The sequence below is a fragment of the Microcaecilia unicolor genome, chromosome 1 (genome assembly GCF_901765095.1).
Source record: "Microcaecilia unicolor chromosome 1, aMicUni1.1, whole genome shotgun sequence".
Taxonomy (NCBI): Eukaryota; Metazoa; Chordata; class Amphibia; order Gymnophiona; family Siphonopidae; genus Microcaecilia; species Microcaecilia unicolor.
Window position 1 is genome coordinate 755,830,039 of NC_044031.1, and position 17,812 is coordinate 755,847,850.

Consider the following 17,812-nt stretch of genomic DNA (forward strand, 5'->3'; position numbering starts at 1 on the left):
TCTTTCTCTCCCCATCCTTCCGTTTTCCCTCTTTCTCTGCCATCCTCCCATCTGTTTTCCCTCTTTCTCTCCCCATCCTTCCGTTTCCCCTCTTTCTCTGCCATCCTCCCATCTGTTTTCCCTCTTTCTCTCCCCATCCTTCCGTTTCCCCTCTTTCTCTGCCATCCTCCCATCTGTTTTCCCTCTTTCTCTCCCCATCCTTCCATTTTCCCTCTTTCTCCCCCCATCCTGCCATCCATTTTCCCTCTCCCATTCAGGCCCACCAGCCCCAGCTCCCATTGCCGGCCACTGCTGCTTTTCCTGATGAGCAGCAGTGGCCGGCGCTACAAAAAGAAGAAGCGCTCAGCTGATTGAGCTGAGCGCCAACGCTAACCCGACGAGAAAAAATGTTTTTTAAAAAACGCGGCACTGCACGCAGCCTCGAAGCATTGGCTGCTGGCTCTGCAGGCTCCTTCCGTCTCTTACGTCACTGCCCCTGCTTCGCTACAGGGGCAGTGATGTAAGAGACGGGAGGAGCCTGCACAGAGCCAGCAGCCAATGGTTCGAGGCTGCCTGCGGTGCCGCATTTTTTTAAAAACATTTTTTTCTCTTCCTTAGCGATGCGTTGGCGCTCAGCTCAGTCAGCTGAGCGCTTCTTCTTTTTGTAGCGCCGGCCACTGCTGCTCATCAGGAAAAGCAGCAGTGGCCGGCAATGGGAGCTGGCGCTGGGCGGGCCTGGACTGAAATTGGGTGGGCCTGGGTGGTAGCTACGCCCCTGATTTATCCTACGTTAATAAATTACTATACCATCAATTCTATTTGCCCTATTATCTTCTATATATATAAAAGGCAAGACCAACGTTCTATGAAGCCTCCAGCCGGAAGTGTGAAGCGCCAGAGATATCCGGTTTCCCCATGAGTGAAGGAAAACAGCACAGCACGAAATCTCACATAGTGAAGGACTCAGAGGGGGGAGGGAGAGGGCAGGGACACACACACTCCCACATGCACACTCTGAAGAAAACCTTGCTAGCCCCCGTTTCATTTGCATCAGAAACGGGGCTTTTTTACTAGTTTTGCTATATTTTGCACTCTTTTATCAGAGTTCCGTTGATTATCCTCTTTTCACCAGGTCTCTGAGATGACAGTTATAAAAACATCAAAAATGATGGCAGATACAAGACTATACGGGCCATCCAGTCTGCCTAACCACACCTCCTGCCCAGCTTTACAATCCTTCTGCTTAGGGTTACCATATTTTGTCCCCCAAAAAGGAGGACACATGCCCCGCCCCCACCACACACTCCACCCCGCCCCCTTTCACACACCGCCCTGTCCCGTCACACCCTCGCTCCGCCCCCCTGTCACGCACCCTGTCGCCCCTCCTCCCCGTCACCCCCCTCCCCTTACCTTACTACTGCCCTGGTGGTCTAGTGACCTCTTTGGGGCAGGAAAGAGCCCTCTCTTTCCTGCCCGGAGCACCATTTTTAAAAAAGGCTCCAGGGGAGATCCGGGAAATTATAGACCGGTGAGTCTGACGTCGGTGCCTGGGAAAATGGTAGAGGCTATTATTAAAAACAAAATTACAGAGCACATCCGAGGACATGGATTACTGAGACCAAGTCAGCATGGCTTTTGTGTGGGGAAATCTTGCCTGACCAATTTACTTCAATTCTTTGAAGGAGTGAACAAACATGTGGACAAAGGGGAGTCGGTTGATATTGTGTATCTGGATTTTCAAAAGGCGTTTGACAAGGTACCTCATGAAAGGCTACAGAGGAAATTGGAGGGTCATGGGATAGGAGGAAATGTCCTATTGTGGATTAAAAACTGGTTGAAGGATAGGAAACAGAGAGTGGGGTTAAATGGGCAGTATTCACAATGGAGAAGGGTAGTTAGTGGGGTTCCTCAAGGGTCCGTGCTAGGACCGCTGCTTTTTAATATATTTATAAATGATTTAGAGATGGGAGTAACTAGCGAGGTAATTAAATTTGCTGATGACACAAAGTTATTCAAAGTCGTTAAATCACGACAGGATTGTGAAAAATTACAAGAGGACCTTACAAGACTGGGAGACTGGGCGGCTAAATGGCAGATGATGTTTAATGTGAGCAAGTGCAAGGTGATGCATGTGGGAAAAAAGAACCCGAATTATAGCTACGTCATGCAAGGTTCCACGTTAGGAGTTACGGACCAAGAAAGGGATCTGGGTGTCGTCGTCGATAACACACTGAAACCTTCTGCTCAGTGTGCTGCTGCGGCTAAGAAAGCGAATAGAATGTTGGGTATTATTAGGAAAGGTATGGAAAACAGGTGTGAGGATGTTATAATGCTGTTGTATCGCTCCATGGTGCGACCGCACCTTGAGTATTGTGTTCAATTCTGGTCGCCGCATCTCAAGAAGGATATAGTAGAATTGGAAAAGGTGCAGCGAAGGGCGACTAAAATGATAGCGGGGATGGGACGACTTCCCTATGAAGAAAGACTAAGGAGGCTAGGGCTATACAGCTTGGAGAAGAGACGGCTGAGGGGAGACATGATAGAGGTATATAAAATAATCAGTGGAGTGGAACAGGTGGATGTGAAGCGTCTGTTCACGCTTTCCAAAAATACTAGGACTAGGGGGCATGCGATGAAACTACAGTGTAGTAAATTTAAAACAAATCGGAGAAAATTTTTCTTCACTCAACCTGTAATTAAACTCTGGAATTCGTTGCCGGAGAAAGTGGTGAAGGCGGTTAGCTTAGCAGAGTTTAAAAAGGGGTTGGACGGTTTCCTAAAGGACAAGTCCATAAACCGCTACTAAACGGACTTGGAAAAATCCACAATTCCAGGAATAACATGTATAGAATGTTTGTACGTTTGGGAAGCTCGCCAGGTGCCCTTGGCCTGGATTGGCCGCTGTCGTGGACAGGATGCTGGGCTCGATGGACCCTTGGTCTTTTCCCAGTATGGCATTACTTATGTACTGCCCTGCATGCATCCTTCCTGTTGCTGATCCTCGGCGCCGAGTCAAAATGGCTGCAGAGAATTGAAGTCTCACGAGGTAACGGCAACTCTCGGCGGCCATTTTGAATCGGCTCCGAGGATCAGCAACAGGAAGGATGCATTCAGGGCAGCGCTCCGGGCAGGAAAGAGGGGGCTCTTTCCTGTCCCGAAGGCGGAAGAGGTCACTAGACCACCAGGGCACTAGTAAGTAAGGGGAGGGGAGGCTAGCAATCTGCCCGTTTCTCCGGATTTCTGGACAAACGGGCAGGCTGGCGGGCGGGCCGTCCTATAAGCCTGCCCGTTTGTCCAGAAATCCGGACAAACGGGCAGATTGGCAAAACCCGTCCAGTTGCCCGGACATGCCTGGGTAAATCCGGACATATGGTAACTCTACTTCTGCTTGCCTCATGATTTCTTAAACTCCAATACTTTTTCTGCTAATTCGTATTATCTTTTGGAGACACACAATCGTTCTTTTACAATTGGCAGATCTTTTGAAGGATATAGTAGAATTGGAAAAGGTACAGCGAAGGGCGACGAAAATGATAGTGGGGATGGGACGACTTTCCTATGAAGAGAGGCTGAGAAGGCTAGGGCTTTTCAGCTTGGAGAAGAGACGGCTGAGGGGAGATATGATAGAAGTGTATAAAATAATGAGTGGAATGGATCGGGTGGATGTGAAGCGACTGTTCACGCTATCCAAAAATACTAGGACTAGAGGGCATGAGTTGAAGCTACAGTGTGGTAAATTTAAAACGAATCGGAGAAAATTTTTCTTCACCCAACGTGTAATTAGACTCTGGAATTCGTTGCCGGAGAACGTGGTACGGGCGGTTAGCTTGACGGAGTTTAAAAAGGGGTTAGATAGATTCCTAAAGGACAAGTCCATAGACCGCTATTAAATGGACTTGGAAAAATTCCGCATTTTTAGGTATAACTTGTCTGGAATGTTTTTACGTTTGGGGAGCGTGCCAGGTGCCCTTGACCTGGATTGGCCACTGTCGGTGACAGGATGCTGGGCTAGATGGACCTTTGGTCTTTCCCAGTATGGCACTACTTATGTACTTATGTAACAATCTGCCTGCAGAAATTAAGAATCAAACTAACTATTGCCATTTTCAGAAACACCTGAAGAGCTTTCTTTTTCTTAAGGCATTTAACAGTTTTGTAGCATCCTGAAGCCCAGTATTGTGGGCTTTTAGAATCTCAATAGTAGCAACGTTCCATGTAGAATCTCAAATAGTAGCAACAGAATCTACTACTACTACTACTTATCACTTCTATAGCGCTACAAGGCATACGCAGCGCTGTACACCATGCACAAAAAGACAGTCCCTGCTCAAAGAGCTCACAATCTAAAAATGGAATGTTGCTAGTGGAATAGCAACATTCCATGTAGAATCTCAAATAGCAGCAACAGAATCTCCAATAGTAGCAACATTCCATGTAGAATCTCAAGTAATAGCAACATTCCAGAATCTCAAATAGTAACAATATCCCATGTTCCACTGCACTAACCACTAGGCTACTCCTCCACTAGCAACATTCCATGTAGAAGCCTGCCCTTGCAGATCAGCAATGCGGCCACGCAGGCTTCTGTTTCTGGGAGTCTGACGTCCTGCACGTACCTGCAGGATGTCAGACTCACAGAAACAGAAGCCTGCGTGGCCGCATCGCTGATCTGCAAGGGCAGGCTTCTGCTTCCCACAGCAACAGAAGCCTGCGTGGCCGCGTTGCTGATCTGCAAGGGCAGGCTTCTACATGGAATGTTGCTAGTGGAATAGCAACATTCCATGTAGAATCTCAAAAAGTAGCAACAGAATCTGCAATAGTAGCAACATTCCATGCAGAATCTCAAAAAGTAGCAACAGAATCTCCAATAGTAGCAACATTCCATGCAGAATCTCAAATAGTAGCAACAGAATCTCCAATAGTAGCAACATTCCATGTAGAATCTCAAGTAGCAACATTCCAGAATCTCAAATAATAACAACATCCCATGTTCCACTGCACTAACCACTAGGCTACTCCTCCACTAGCAACATTCCATGTAGAAGCCTGCCCTTGCAGATCAGCAATGCGGCCGCGCAGGCTTCTGTTTCTGTGAGTCTACTACTACTACTAACTAGCATTTCTAAAGCGCTACTAGGGTTACGCAGCGCTGTACAATTTAAACATAGGACAGTCCCTGCTCAAAGAGCTTACAATCTAAAAGACAAGAAAACAATCTAAAGACAAGTGAACAATCTAGAGGACGAGTGAACAGTTAGTCTGATAGGGTGGATAGATTGGGGTATTTTATATATCTCGAGTGGTTAGGCGCCGAAGGCAGCATTGAAGAGGTGAGCTTTAAGCAGAGATTTGAAGATGGGTAGGGAAGGGGCATGGCGTATGGGTGAAGGAAGATTGTTCCAGGCATGGGGTGAGGCAAGGCAGAATGGGCGGAGTCTGGAGTTGGCAGTGGTGGAGAAGGGTACTGAGAGAAGGGCTTTGTCCTGTGAGCGGAGGTTACGGGCGGGAACATAGGGGGAGATGAGGGTGGAGAGGTAGTGAGGAGCCGCGGACTGAGTGCATTTGTAGGTAAGGAGGAGGAGCTTGAATTGTATGCGATAACTGATCGGAAGCCAGTGAAGTGATTTGAGGAGAGGGGTGATATGAGTATATCGGTTTTGGCGGAATATAAGACGTGCAGCAGCGTTCTGAACTGAATGAAGGGGGGATAGATGGCTGAGTGGGAGGCCGGTGAGGAGTAAGTTGCAGTAATCAAGGCGAGAGGTAATGAGAGCGTGGACGAGAGTTCTGGTGGTGTGCTCAGAGAGGAAAGGGCGAATTTTGCTGATGTTGAAGAGGAAGAAGCGACAGGTTTTGGCAGTCTGTTGGATATGCGCAGAGAAGGAGAGGGAGGAGTCGAAAATGACTCCGAGGTTGCGGGCAGATGGGACAGGGAGGATAGGGGTGTTATCAACAGAGATAGAGAGTGGAGGAAGAGGAGAAGTGGGTTTAGGAGGAAAGACGAGGAGCTCGGTCTTGGACATGTTCAGCTTCAGGTGGCGGTTGGACATCCATGCCGCAATGTCGGATAAACAGGCCGATACCTTGGCCTGGGTCTCCACGGTGATGTCAGGTGTGGAGAGGTATAGCTGGGTGTCATCAGCATAAAGATGATACTGAAAACCATGAGACGAGATCAGCGAGCCCAGGGAAGAGGTGTAGATTGAGAAGAGAAGGGGTCCAAGGACAGATCCCTGGGGAACTCCAACAGATAGTGGGATGGGAGTGGAGGAAGATCCATGGGAGTGTACCCTGAAGGTGCGGTGGGAGAGATAAGAGGAGAACCAGGAGAGGACAGGGCCTTGGAACCCAAAAGAGGACAGCATGGCAAGAAGTAAATCATGGTTGACAGTGTCAAACGCGGCGGAAAGATCGAGGAGGATGAGGATGGAGTAGTGACCTCTGGATTTGGCCAGGAGCAGGTCGTTGCAAACTTTAGAGAGTGCTGTTTCTGTCGAGTGCAGAGGGCGAAAGCCGGATTGAAGTGGATCGAGGATGGCATGAGAGGAGAGAAAGTCAAGGCAGCGGCTGTGAACAGCGCGCTCAAGTATTTTGGAAAGGAAGGGTAAAAGAGAGATGGGGCGGTAGTTGGAGGGGCAGGTAGGGTCAAGTGAAGGTTTTTTGAGGAGAGGTGTGACAACGGCGTGCTTGAAGGTGTCAGGGACAGTTGCAGTGGAGAAAGAGAGGTTGAGGATGCGACAGATGGCGGGGGTGACAGTATGGGAGATGGTGTTGAGTAGGTTGGTGGGGATGGGATCAGAGGAACAGGTGGTGCATTTCGAGGAGGAAAGAAGGCGGGAAGTTTCATCCTCGGTGATCTCAGGAAAAGAGGAGAAAGAGACCTGGGTAGGTTGGTTGATGGAGAGGGTTAAAGGGTGAAGAGGAGGTGGTGGCTTGGTCGTGAACTCAAGGTTGATCTTTTGCACTTTGTCGCGGAAATAGTCGGCCAGTGATTGAGGAGAGAGAGAAGGGGGAGTAGGAGCGGGGGGCACTTTTAGGAGGGAGTTAAGGGTGGTGAAGAGACGACGAGGGTTGGAGCTGAGAGAATTGGTCAATTGGGTGTAATAGTCCTGTTTTGCACGGAATAGGGAGGAGTGGAGGGAGGATAGCATGAATTTGTAGTGGAGGAAGTCTGGAAGGGTACGAGATTTCCTCCAGAGGCGCTCAGCGGATCGGGTGCAGGAGCGAAGGTAACGGATGCAAGGAGTCAGCCAGGGCTGGGGATTGGTGCGCTTTGTGGGACGGGAGATGGATGGCGCAAGGGTGTTCAAAGCAGAGGAGAGAGCGGTATTGTAGGCGGAGACCGCTTTGTCGACAGTTTCGGAGGACATGATGGAGGGGAGGAGATTAGAGATAGTAGATGATAAGGTGGAGGGTCAATAGCCTGGAGGTTCCTGGAGGTGGTGGTTAAAGTTGGACGGGGTGGAGGGGGGGGGGTGAAGAAGTGTGAATGTGATCAGGTGATGGTCGGAGAGAGGAAGAGCTGAGACGTGGAAATTGGAGGGTGAGCTGGAGGAGGAGAGGACGAGGTCAAGACAATGGCCGTCACGATGAGTAGGGGTGGTGGAGCACAGCTGGAGGTTGAAGGAGGATGTTAGGGTGAGGAACTTAGAAGCACGGGGGTCGGATAGGTCATCAGCATGTACGTTAAAGTCTCCGAGAATGAGGGACGGAGATGAGGGGTCAAGAAAGACAGAGAGCCAAGCATCAAAGTCGGTAAGGAAGGAAGGGAAGGATTTATCAGGGGGGCGGTAAATGACTGCCACTCTGAGTGGTAGCGGGTAGAATAGCCGGATGGAATGGGCTTCAAAGGATGAGAAGCAGTGAGACTGCGGTAGGTGGAGGGGTTGGAAACTACAGGAGGGTGAGAGTAGTAGCCCAACGCCTCCGCCGCGGCCAATTGGGCGGGGCGTGTGGGAGAAGAGATAGCCTCCATGGCAGAGGGCTGCAACGGAGGCAGAGTCTTCCGGGGAGAGCCAGGTTTCGGTTAGGGCGAGCAGTTGAAGGGAGCGAGAGATAAAGAGATCGTGGGTGAGAGGCAGTTTGTTGCAGACTGAGTGGGCATTCCACAAGGCGCATGAGAAGGGGAGGGAGGAGGGGGGAAGGAGGGGAATAGAGACGAGATTGGAGACATCCCGGGATCGTTCGCAAGGATAGGACGGGGACAGGTGAGGGGGACCTGGATTAGGGTTAATGTCTCCCGCGGATAGCAGGAGGAGGAGCAAGAGAGTGCGGAGGAGGGTGGGGGAGGTTGGGCGACGAAGGCGACGAAGACGGGGTGTACTGAGGAGGAAAGGGGATGGGTTAATGGCAGGAAGGAAGTGCCGAAGGTTGAGAGCCAGGAAGGAGGGGGACAAGAGGGATGGTAAGGTGAGGGATGGAGGTGAATAGGGTATTGCGGTGGCGGGCAGGGTGGGAGGGCAGCGAGTAGTTCTAATGGTAGACAGTGGGAGTGGGGGGGAAAGGAGATTAGGAAGGGACAGGGCAAGGAAGAGAACATGGACAGGGGCCATAGGTGGTGACTGAGGTGTAACAGGTGACAATATAGTGACTGAGGTGTTAAGCAGTTAACAGGTGTTAATGGGTGACTATGTAATGACTGAGGTGTTAAGCAGATAGATAGGGCTTGAAGCTAGGTTTTGGGTTGGCGATTAGATAAGTCAATGGCTGATAAGCTAGCAGGCAGGTAGGTAAGTCAATGGCTGAGAGGCTCGCAAGCAGGCAGGCAGGTTACTCGATGTGTTAACAGTCAGATGGATTGGAGCAAGCCGGAACAAGCTGAAGCAAGCAGGAACAAGCCGGAACAGGCAGGTACAGATGGACAAGCTGGAACAAGCAGGAACAGATGAACTGTGTCAGGATGAGCAGACGGACAAGCTGGGATCAGGAAGACTGGAACGAGCTGGGATCAGGAAGACTGGAACGAGGTGGAACACGCTGGAGCAGAAGAATTGGAGTAAGCAAGGAGAGGCTGGGTCAGGCAGGCTGAAACACACTGGAGCCGATGGACAGCAAGGGGAAGGCTGGATCGGCAGCTGAAACTAGCTGGACACGCTGGATCCGGTGGACAGGGGCAAGCCGGAAGAAGCTGAATCAGGCGGACTGGAACACACTGGAGCCGATAGACTGGAAGGATCAGGCGGGCTGGAACAAGCTGGGCTCAGGAGAACTGGAACGAGCTGGAACACGCTGGCTGGATCAGGCGGGCTGGAATACGCTGGAGCCAATGGACTGGAACAAGCGGGCTGGAACACGCTGGAGCCGATGGAGTGGAACAAGCGGGGAAGCTGGGTCAGGCGAACTGGAACAAACTGGGATCAGGAGGACTGGAACAAGCTTGAACACGTTGGGGTGGATTGACTGGAGCAAGCAGGGATTGACTGGAACAAGCTGGAGTGGGCTGGATCAGGTTGGAATGGGCTGGAACAAGCTGGAGCATTAGAGCAGGAACGAGCTGGCACACGGGCTGGAACAAGCTGGAACAGGCTAGGCCAGATGGGCTGGTATAAGCTGGATCAAGTTGGAGCAGAAGACAGCGGCACCGCAGGACTGGAACACGCTAGGACAAGCAGGTGCAGATGTACTGGGGCAAGTAGGAACAGCCGGACTTGGACAGGCAGGTGCAGGTGGACTGTAGCAAGTCGGAACAGACGGACTAAGCAAGCTGGAACGGATGGCCTGGATCAAGTTGGAGCGGATGGACTGGAACAGGCTCAGGCAGATGGGCTGGAACGGATGGACTGGAACAAGCTGGAACAGGCAGGAGTAGGAGTAGCAGGGCCCGAGTAAGCTGGAACAGACAGATTGGGACAAGCAGAAGCAGGAGGGAGCAGAGCAGCGGGCTGGAGCAAGCCGGGTCGGAGCAGGCTGAAGGGCCAGAGCAAGCCAGGACAGAGGGCAGGCGGCAGACAGGCAGGACCAGAGCCAGTGAGGGCCACGGGACATGAACATGAGGTCCTAGGGAACAGCTGCCTGTGGACACCTGGCTCCCCAAGCTCCCACGTCAGCAGGATTAACACCAGGGCCAGCTGCCCAGGTCTCCTGGCTCTCAGATGGGCTAGGGAGAACGGCTGCCACGTGGACGCGTGGTCCCGGCCGCCCTCCGCCGACTCACCACCCTACCTCAAACTCCCACGCTGTGCCGGTCGCCAGGCAGCGGAACGAGACGGCTGCCACGTGGACGCGCGGTCCTGGGCCGCACAGCTTCGATTGCCCCGCCACCGCTGCTCTCGACCTCCTGCCTGCTTGTGCGCTGATACAGCCACGCCGATCCGTACAGCGACACGAGGCAGTAGGAGGCGCTGACTCCGTGAGCGATTCCCTCCTTGGCTACTGTCCTGGGGTTCACGCTGCGATTGCGAGACACTGGGAACCGACCCTTCGATCGGTTCTCAGCGGAGCTCTTCGCAGTGCTTCGTCTCGGTCCGTTCCGGTTCGATCTAGGACGGTCCAGGATAGCGCTGAACAGCGCTGGTAAGTCCTAATCTTAGGACCTCCGGAGCTCAACACGGAGCCTCCTACCTGGCGGCCATCTTCCCTTGCATGACGTGCAGGACGTCAGACTCACAGAAACAGAAGCCTGCGTGGCCGCGTTGCTGATCTGCAAGGGCAGGCTTCTACATTACTACTACTACTACTTATCACTTCTATAGCGCTACAAGGCATGCGCAGCGCCGTACATCATGCATGAAAAGACAGTCCCCGCTCAAAGAGCTCACAATCTAAATAAGACAGGTAAACAGACAGAACAATTAAGAGGTAAAGGAATTAAAGAGGTGGGGTACAGGGCAAGTGAGTAGTGGTTAGGAGTTAAAAGCAGTATCAAAGAGGTGGGCTTTTAGCCTGGACTTGAAAACGGCCAAAGACGGGGCTAGACGCACATTTTTACACTGGTTGAACACCAGAGGGAACTCCGGAGCATACAGCAGAGCTCTAAAATAAAGCAGTGGCATTCCTATGTCGGCTGCCACCCGGGGCGAATCACTGGTTCCCGACCCGGCGCATCACCTCCACCACCACCCCCTGCGCATCACCTCCTGGGGGTACAGCAGAGCTGCCAGGGGGTCCCAATTTTTGAGAGGGAGATTTTTAATACATGCCCCCCCAGCCCCGCCCCACTTTGCATTGGCTCCACCCACTCTACATGGCTCCGCCCCCTGTCACACCTTTGTTTGCCACCACCCGCTCAGCCACTTTCTAGCTCAGAAGATCTTAACATGCCAATTTCTAACTTGATATCTTCATTCTAACTTTCCAATTTATTTTTTAGACTTCTCATATCTGAATACAGGCAACTAAATCAATGCTTTTGTTCCTAATTAGCTGCTGATTCTGCCAATATGGAATTAAATTTGCCTGTCCTTTACTCTAATCCAGATGAGCTTCTTCAGCTTTTAAACAGATATTCTCTAACAGGATAATTTCCCCTCACTCAGAACCATGCACCCTGAGTGATTATCAGCTTTTCCCTACGATTGAGTTTAAAATCTGGTCTGGTCAGCGAAGGGCGACAAAACTGATAGCGGGGATGGGACGACTTCCCTATGAGGAAAGACTAAGGAGGCTAGGGCTTTTCAGCTTGGAGAAGAGACGGCTGAGGGGAGACATGATAGAGGTGGATGTGAAGCGTCTGTTCAAGCTTTCCAAAAATACTAGGACTAGGGGGCATGCGATGAAACTACAGTGTAGTAAATATAAAACAAATCCGAGAAAATTTTTCTTCACCCAACGCATAATTAAACTCTGGAATTCGTTGCCGGAGAAAGTGGTGAAGGCGGTTAGCTTGGCAGAGTTTAAAAGGGGGTTAGACGGTTTTCTAAAGGACAAGTCCATAGACCGCTACTAAATGGACTTGGTAAAAATCCACAATTTTGGGAATAACATGTATAAAATGTTTGTACATTTGGGTAGCTTGTCAGGTGCCCTTGACCTGGATTGGCTGCTGTCGGGGACAGGATGCTGGGCTCGATGGACCTTTAGTCTTTTCCCAGTATGGCATTAGTTATGTACTTATGACTCCTTTCTAATTGTCTCTCCTTTCCCAAAATATTCCCAGATTCCTAAATTTAAAACAAATCTGAGAAAACTTTTCTTCACCCAACGCACAATTAAACTCTGGAATTCGTTGCCAGAGAACGTGGTGAAGGCGGTTAGCTTGGCAGAGTTTAAAAAGGGGTTAGACGGTTCCCTAAAGGACGAGTCCATAAACCGCTACTAAATGGACTTGGGAAAAATCCACAATTCCAGGAATAACATGTATAAAATGTTTGTACGTTTGGGAAGCTCGCCAGGTGCCCTTGGCCTGGATTGGCCGCTGTCGTGGACAGGATGCTGGGCTCGATGGACCCTTGGTCTTTTCCCAGTGTGGCATTACTTATGTACTTATAAACAAAATCTAAAGCATTCTTCCTTATACCATTTTCTCACCAATAGATTAAGATTCCAGAGATCAGTCTAATTCCAGGATCCTGCACAACGGCAAAAATGTATGAGCACGCTATGAATTTCAGTTTCCAACCTAAAAGCTTCATTTTGCTTCCACGGCTTCCCAGGAAATAAGAACCATACAGTCCTCTTACCTTTGCTTTTGACAGTATAAAAACCAACAGCTTCTCCAGCCTGCCAGACGATCTTCGCATACTCCTCAGCAGAATGGGCTACAAAGAAAGTGGATCCGTCCTCGCTGGGAATCCTCTCCAATGTGCCAAAAATAAGGCAGTTCAGGACAAAAAGGACAATCCTTTCTTCAAAAGAACGAACCTGGGAGGCCCAGCAAGACCAAAAATTAAAGGAGAACATTTAGACAATGAGATCTCCTATGAGGGTCCCAGACCTACCTCCGATTGCACACAAATTCTAATCTAATACTGATTTAAGAAGGTATAAATGTGCACATGCCCTCTACCCATATTATCCATGCATTTTATAAAATACATGCATACATCACAACTCTGCCTCCACTGCACCCAACCTACACTTCCAGGAACGTCTACACATCATCTAAATAAGAAGTCAATTGGGAAGCAAGAACAGACTCTGAAAGTTTAGGTAAAAGAGGAATGAGTGGAGGAGTGGCCTAGTGGTTAGGGTGGTAGACTTTGGTCCTGGGGAACTGAGTTCGATTCGCACTTCAGGCACAGGCAGCTCCTTGTGACTCTGGGCAAGTCACTTAACCCTCCATTGCCCCATGTAAGCCGCATTGAGCCTGCCATGAGTGGGAAAGCGCAGGGTACAAATGTAACAAAAATAAAATAGATACTATTGGAGATTCTACATGGAATGTTGCTACTATTGGAGATTCTACATGGAATGTTGCTACTATTGGAGATTCTGTTGCTACTATTGGAGATTCTACATGGAATGTTGCTACTATTGGAGATTCTACATGGAAGGTTGCTACTATTGGAGATTCTACATGGAATGTTGCTATTCCACTAGCAACATTCCATGTAGAAGGCTGCGCAGGCTTCTGTTTCTGTGAGTCTGACTCACAGAAGCAGAAGCCTGCGCAGCCACATTGGTGATCTGCAAGGGCCGACTGGGGAACTGAGGAACTGAGTTCGATTCCCACTTCAGGCACAGGCAGCTCCTTGTGACTCTGGGCAAGTCTTTTAACCCTCCATTGCCCCATGTAAGCCGCATTGAGCCTGCCATGAGTGGGAAAGTTCAGGGTACAAATGTAACAAAAATAAAATAGATACTATTGGAGATTCTACATGGAATGTTGCTACTATTGGAGATTCTACATGGAATGTTGCTATTCCATGTAGAAGGCTGCGCAGGCTTCTGTTTCTGTGAGTCAGACGTGCAGGACGTCAGACTCGCAGAAGCCTGCGCGGCCACATTGGTGATCTTCAAGGGCCGACTTCTACATGGAATGTTGCTAGTGGAATAGCAACATTCCATGTAGAATCTCAAATAGTAGCAACAGTGGAGGAGTGGCCTAGTGGTTAGGGTGGTGGACTTTGGTCCTGGGGAACTGAGGAACAGAGTTTGTTTCCCACTTCAGGCACAGGCAGCTCCTTGTGAGTCTGGGCAAGTCACTTAACCCTCCATTGCCCCATGTAAGCCGCATTGAGCCTGCCATGAGTGGGAAAGCGCAGGGTACAAATGTAACAAAAATAAAATAGATACTATTGGAGATTCTACATGGAATGTTGCTACTATTGGAGATTCTACATGGAATGTTGCTACTATTGGAGATTCTGTTGCTACTATTGGAGATTCTACATGGAATGTTGCTACTATTGGAGATTCTACATGGAAGGTTGCTACTATTGGAGATTCTACATGGAATGTTGCTATTCCACTAGCAACATTCCATGTAGAAGGCTGCGCAGGCTTCTGTTTCTGTGAGTCTGACTCACAGAAGCAGAAGCCTGCGCAGCCACATTGGTGATCTGCAAGGGCCGACTGGGGAACTGAGGAACTGAGTTCGATTCCCACTTCAGGCACAGGCAGCTCCTTGTGACTCTGGGCAAGTCTTTTAACCCTCCATTGCCCCATGTAAGCCGCATTGAGCCTGCCATGAGTGGGAAAGTTCAGGGTACAAATGTAACAAAAATAAAATAGATACTATTGGAGATTCTACATGGAATGTTGCTATTCCATGTAGAAGGCTGCGCAGGCTTCTGTTTCTGTGAGTCAGACGTGCAGGACGTCAGACTCGCAGAAGCCTGCGCGGCCACATTGGTGATCTTCAAGGGCCGACCTCTACATGGAATGTTGCTAGTGGAATAGCAACATTCCATGTAGAATCTCCAATAGTAGCAACAGTGGAGGAGTGGCCTAGTGGTTAGGGTGGTGGACTTTGGTCCTGGGGAACTGAGGAACTGAGTTCAATTCCCACTTCAGGCACAGGCAGCTCCCTTGTGACTCTGGGCAAGTCACTTAACCCTCCATTGCCCCATGTAAGATGCATTGAGCCTGCCATGAGTGGGAAAGCGCAGGGTACAAATGTAACAAAAATAAAATAGATACTATTTGAGATTCTACATGGAATGTTGCTATTCCATGTAGAAAGCTGCGCAGGCTTCTGTTTCTGTGAGTCAGACGTGCAGGACGTCAGACTCGCAGAAGCCTGCGCGGCCACATTGGTGATCTGCAAGGGCCAATTTCTACATGGAATGTTGCTAGTGGAATAGCAACATTCCATGTAGAATCTCAAATAGTAGCAACAGTGGAGGAGTGGCCTAGTGGTTAGGGTGGTGGACTCTGGTCCTGGGGAGCTGAGTTCGATTCCCACTTCAGGCACAGGCAGCTCCTTGTGACTCTGGGCAAGTCACTTAACCCTCCATTGCCCCAGGTACAAATAAGTATCTGTATACAATATGTAAGCCTCATTGAGCCTGCCATGAGTGGGAAAGGGCGGGGTACAAATGTAACAAAAAATAAAAAATGAATTCTGGGAAGGTTTTCCTGTGGTAACCTGGAGTGAAACTAATGTCTGAAATTTGTTGAGTGGCTGATGGTAATATTGTGTTATTGAGTTGTTTTATTCCTTGTTGATGGTTTTAATTATTGTGCGGAATATAAATGTAGAAATACATAAATAAATAAATCCAGTAGCAATAATGCCTACGTTGGCTGAAGGCCTGGTCATTATGCCTGCTCAAGCAGATCATGTAAAAATATGCACAGATTAGTGCATTTTTCAGTCAACGCATGCACTTGGTGACTCCACCCCCCAGTAAAAGCACATGTCATCTCAGGTTTCTAGATTCAGAGTACACATGGGGAAAACTGAATCCTAAAATCTTACTTTAGATAACACCACCTTGCACAGTACACAGGCATCCTTTCCTTTGTGCTGGTCGTGAAAGACAGTCTGAAATATCAGGGCTCTCTCTCCGGACATAGCCAGCTCTGCAACTTGTGGGGAGGGGGGCATTTCCCCATTGCATTGGCGAAGCCAAGGGTGGGCCTGGATGGGCCCAGGCCCAACCATTTTGAGCTGAGGCCCACCCAGTAGCAGCACACCTATGATGTGGCTGGCAGGGATCCCCAAGCCCCACCAGCCGAAACTCCCAACAACTGTCCCTGCTGCATACCTTGCAAATAGAAGATCTTGGCCTGCAGCGAGCAGTGACTGACACATACTGTTCACACCAGCCCCACAGCCTTCCCTTTGATGTATTCCCGCCTATGTGGAAACAGGAAGTTGCATCAGAGAGAAGGCTGTGGAGCCAACATGAGCAGTGCGTATTAGTTGCTGTTCGCTGCCGGTGAAAATCTGCTATTTAAAAGGTATGCAGAGAAGGGGGAATGTTTGAGAGACCATATGGCATGCAGGCGAGAGAGGGAGAGACCAAATCACTCGTGGGACAGGGTGGAGTTCTGCCCACCTATCTTGGACCCAGGCCCACTCAAAATTGGGTGTCTGGCTACGCCCCTGCCCCATTGGCATTTACACCTCCTCTGAATCATACACATGTGTAAGCTAACTGTTCATTGGGACCTGGTGTTTTGAGGAATGAGTGAGCGGGCAATTGTGTCTCCCTCTGGCTTTAAAAATCACCTCACAAAGCCAAAAAATTTTGACATGTAAAACTTGACTCCTTAATTAGTTGTACATCACAATAGTTTCACAAAAAAAATCCAGAATTTGCACGTTAAGTTGTAAAATCAGGGCTTCCATGTGGAGCACCCTGAGCGATGTTTATCCAGGTCTCATTGGTTGTTGAAACATTTTTTCTTAAGCAAAACAGGTTAGGAAATGATAGTCTTACTTAGGGGCCCTTTCACTAAGCTGCATAGGTACCTACACGCACCCAACGCACGTCAATTTCGAGTTACCACCCAGCTACTGCGTGGCCCTTGTGGTAATTTCATTTTTGATGCATGTCCGCTACACGCACCACAAAAAGATTTTTATTTTCCGGCGGGCGGCAGGCGGTAATCGTCATTCTACCCGTGTAGACGATTACCGCACGGTTAACGCGTGAGACCTTACCGCTAAGTCAACAGCTGGCGGTAAGGTCTCAGAACCAAAATGGATGCGTGCCGATTTTTATTTTGCCACACGTCCGTTTTCGGCAAAAATTTTAAAAAGGCCTTTTTTTTTTTTACAGGCGAGCAGAAAAATGGATTTGCGCGTGCCCAAAACATGCACCTACACCAGCGCAGCCCATTTTTCGGCGCACCTTAGTAAAAGGACCCCTTACATTCTATAGCTTGCAAAGCACGGCTCAGGACTTAATCATTAGCAGAACTGACCGCTACAATTCTTTTTATCCAGGTATGTCCAAGAGTTTATTGTGTAGGCTGTAAATCAGGGGTGGGCAACCATGAAAGCAGTGCATGAAAATAGATCTCATGCATATTCATTGGGGAAATCCTCGAGGACCAAAGTTGCCCACCCCTGCTGTAAATGATTCAAAATCTGCTAAAAAGTGAGAGCCCACACTATTGCCAGTGGTTCTTTCCTGGTTGAGGCTTAAAAAGATAATGGGTTTTATTTACTAGGAGGAATCAGTGATTGTATTTATTGCTTCCTGTATTTGAATATTTATGATCCTTGTTTTACTTTTGGTAACTGTATGTTATATATTTTTAATGTATCTACTTTGGCACGCATATGTGAGGTGGTATCTCAAATTCAAATCCTATATAATCATTCTCACCTCCAACATTCGAAAACCTGGCTGCCTGCATCCAAAACTTTGGGTCTCCGAAGCCTTGCTGACGTCATGATGCACTACGCCGTGGAATCTGTTTGTGTGGTGCGTCAGACGTCAGACGCACGAGCACAAACTGATTCCAACGCGGGTCCTCATTCAAGCCAGGTTGAGGTCCC

At 49.3% G+C, this 17,812-nt stretch overlaps 1 protein-coding gene across 1 annotated transcript in view; it reads right to left on the reverse strand.

Annotated features, from left to right (window-relative positions):
- Positions 1–17,812, reverse strand: part of FAM169B (family with sequence similarity 169 member B) — a 104,901-nt gene that overhangs the window by 39,378 nt on the left and 47,711 nt on the right. Inside the window, 1 exon segment of the mRNA XM_030192706.1 lies at positions 12,597–12,777. Coding sequence (XP_030048566.1) covers positions 12,597–12,777 — 181 coding nt within the window.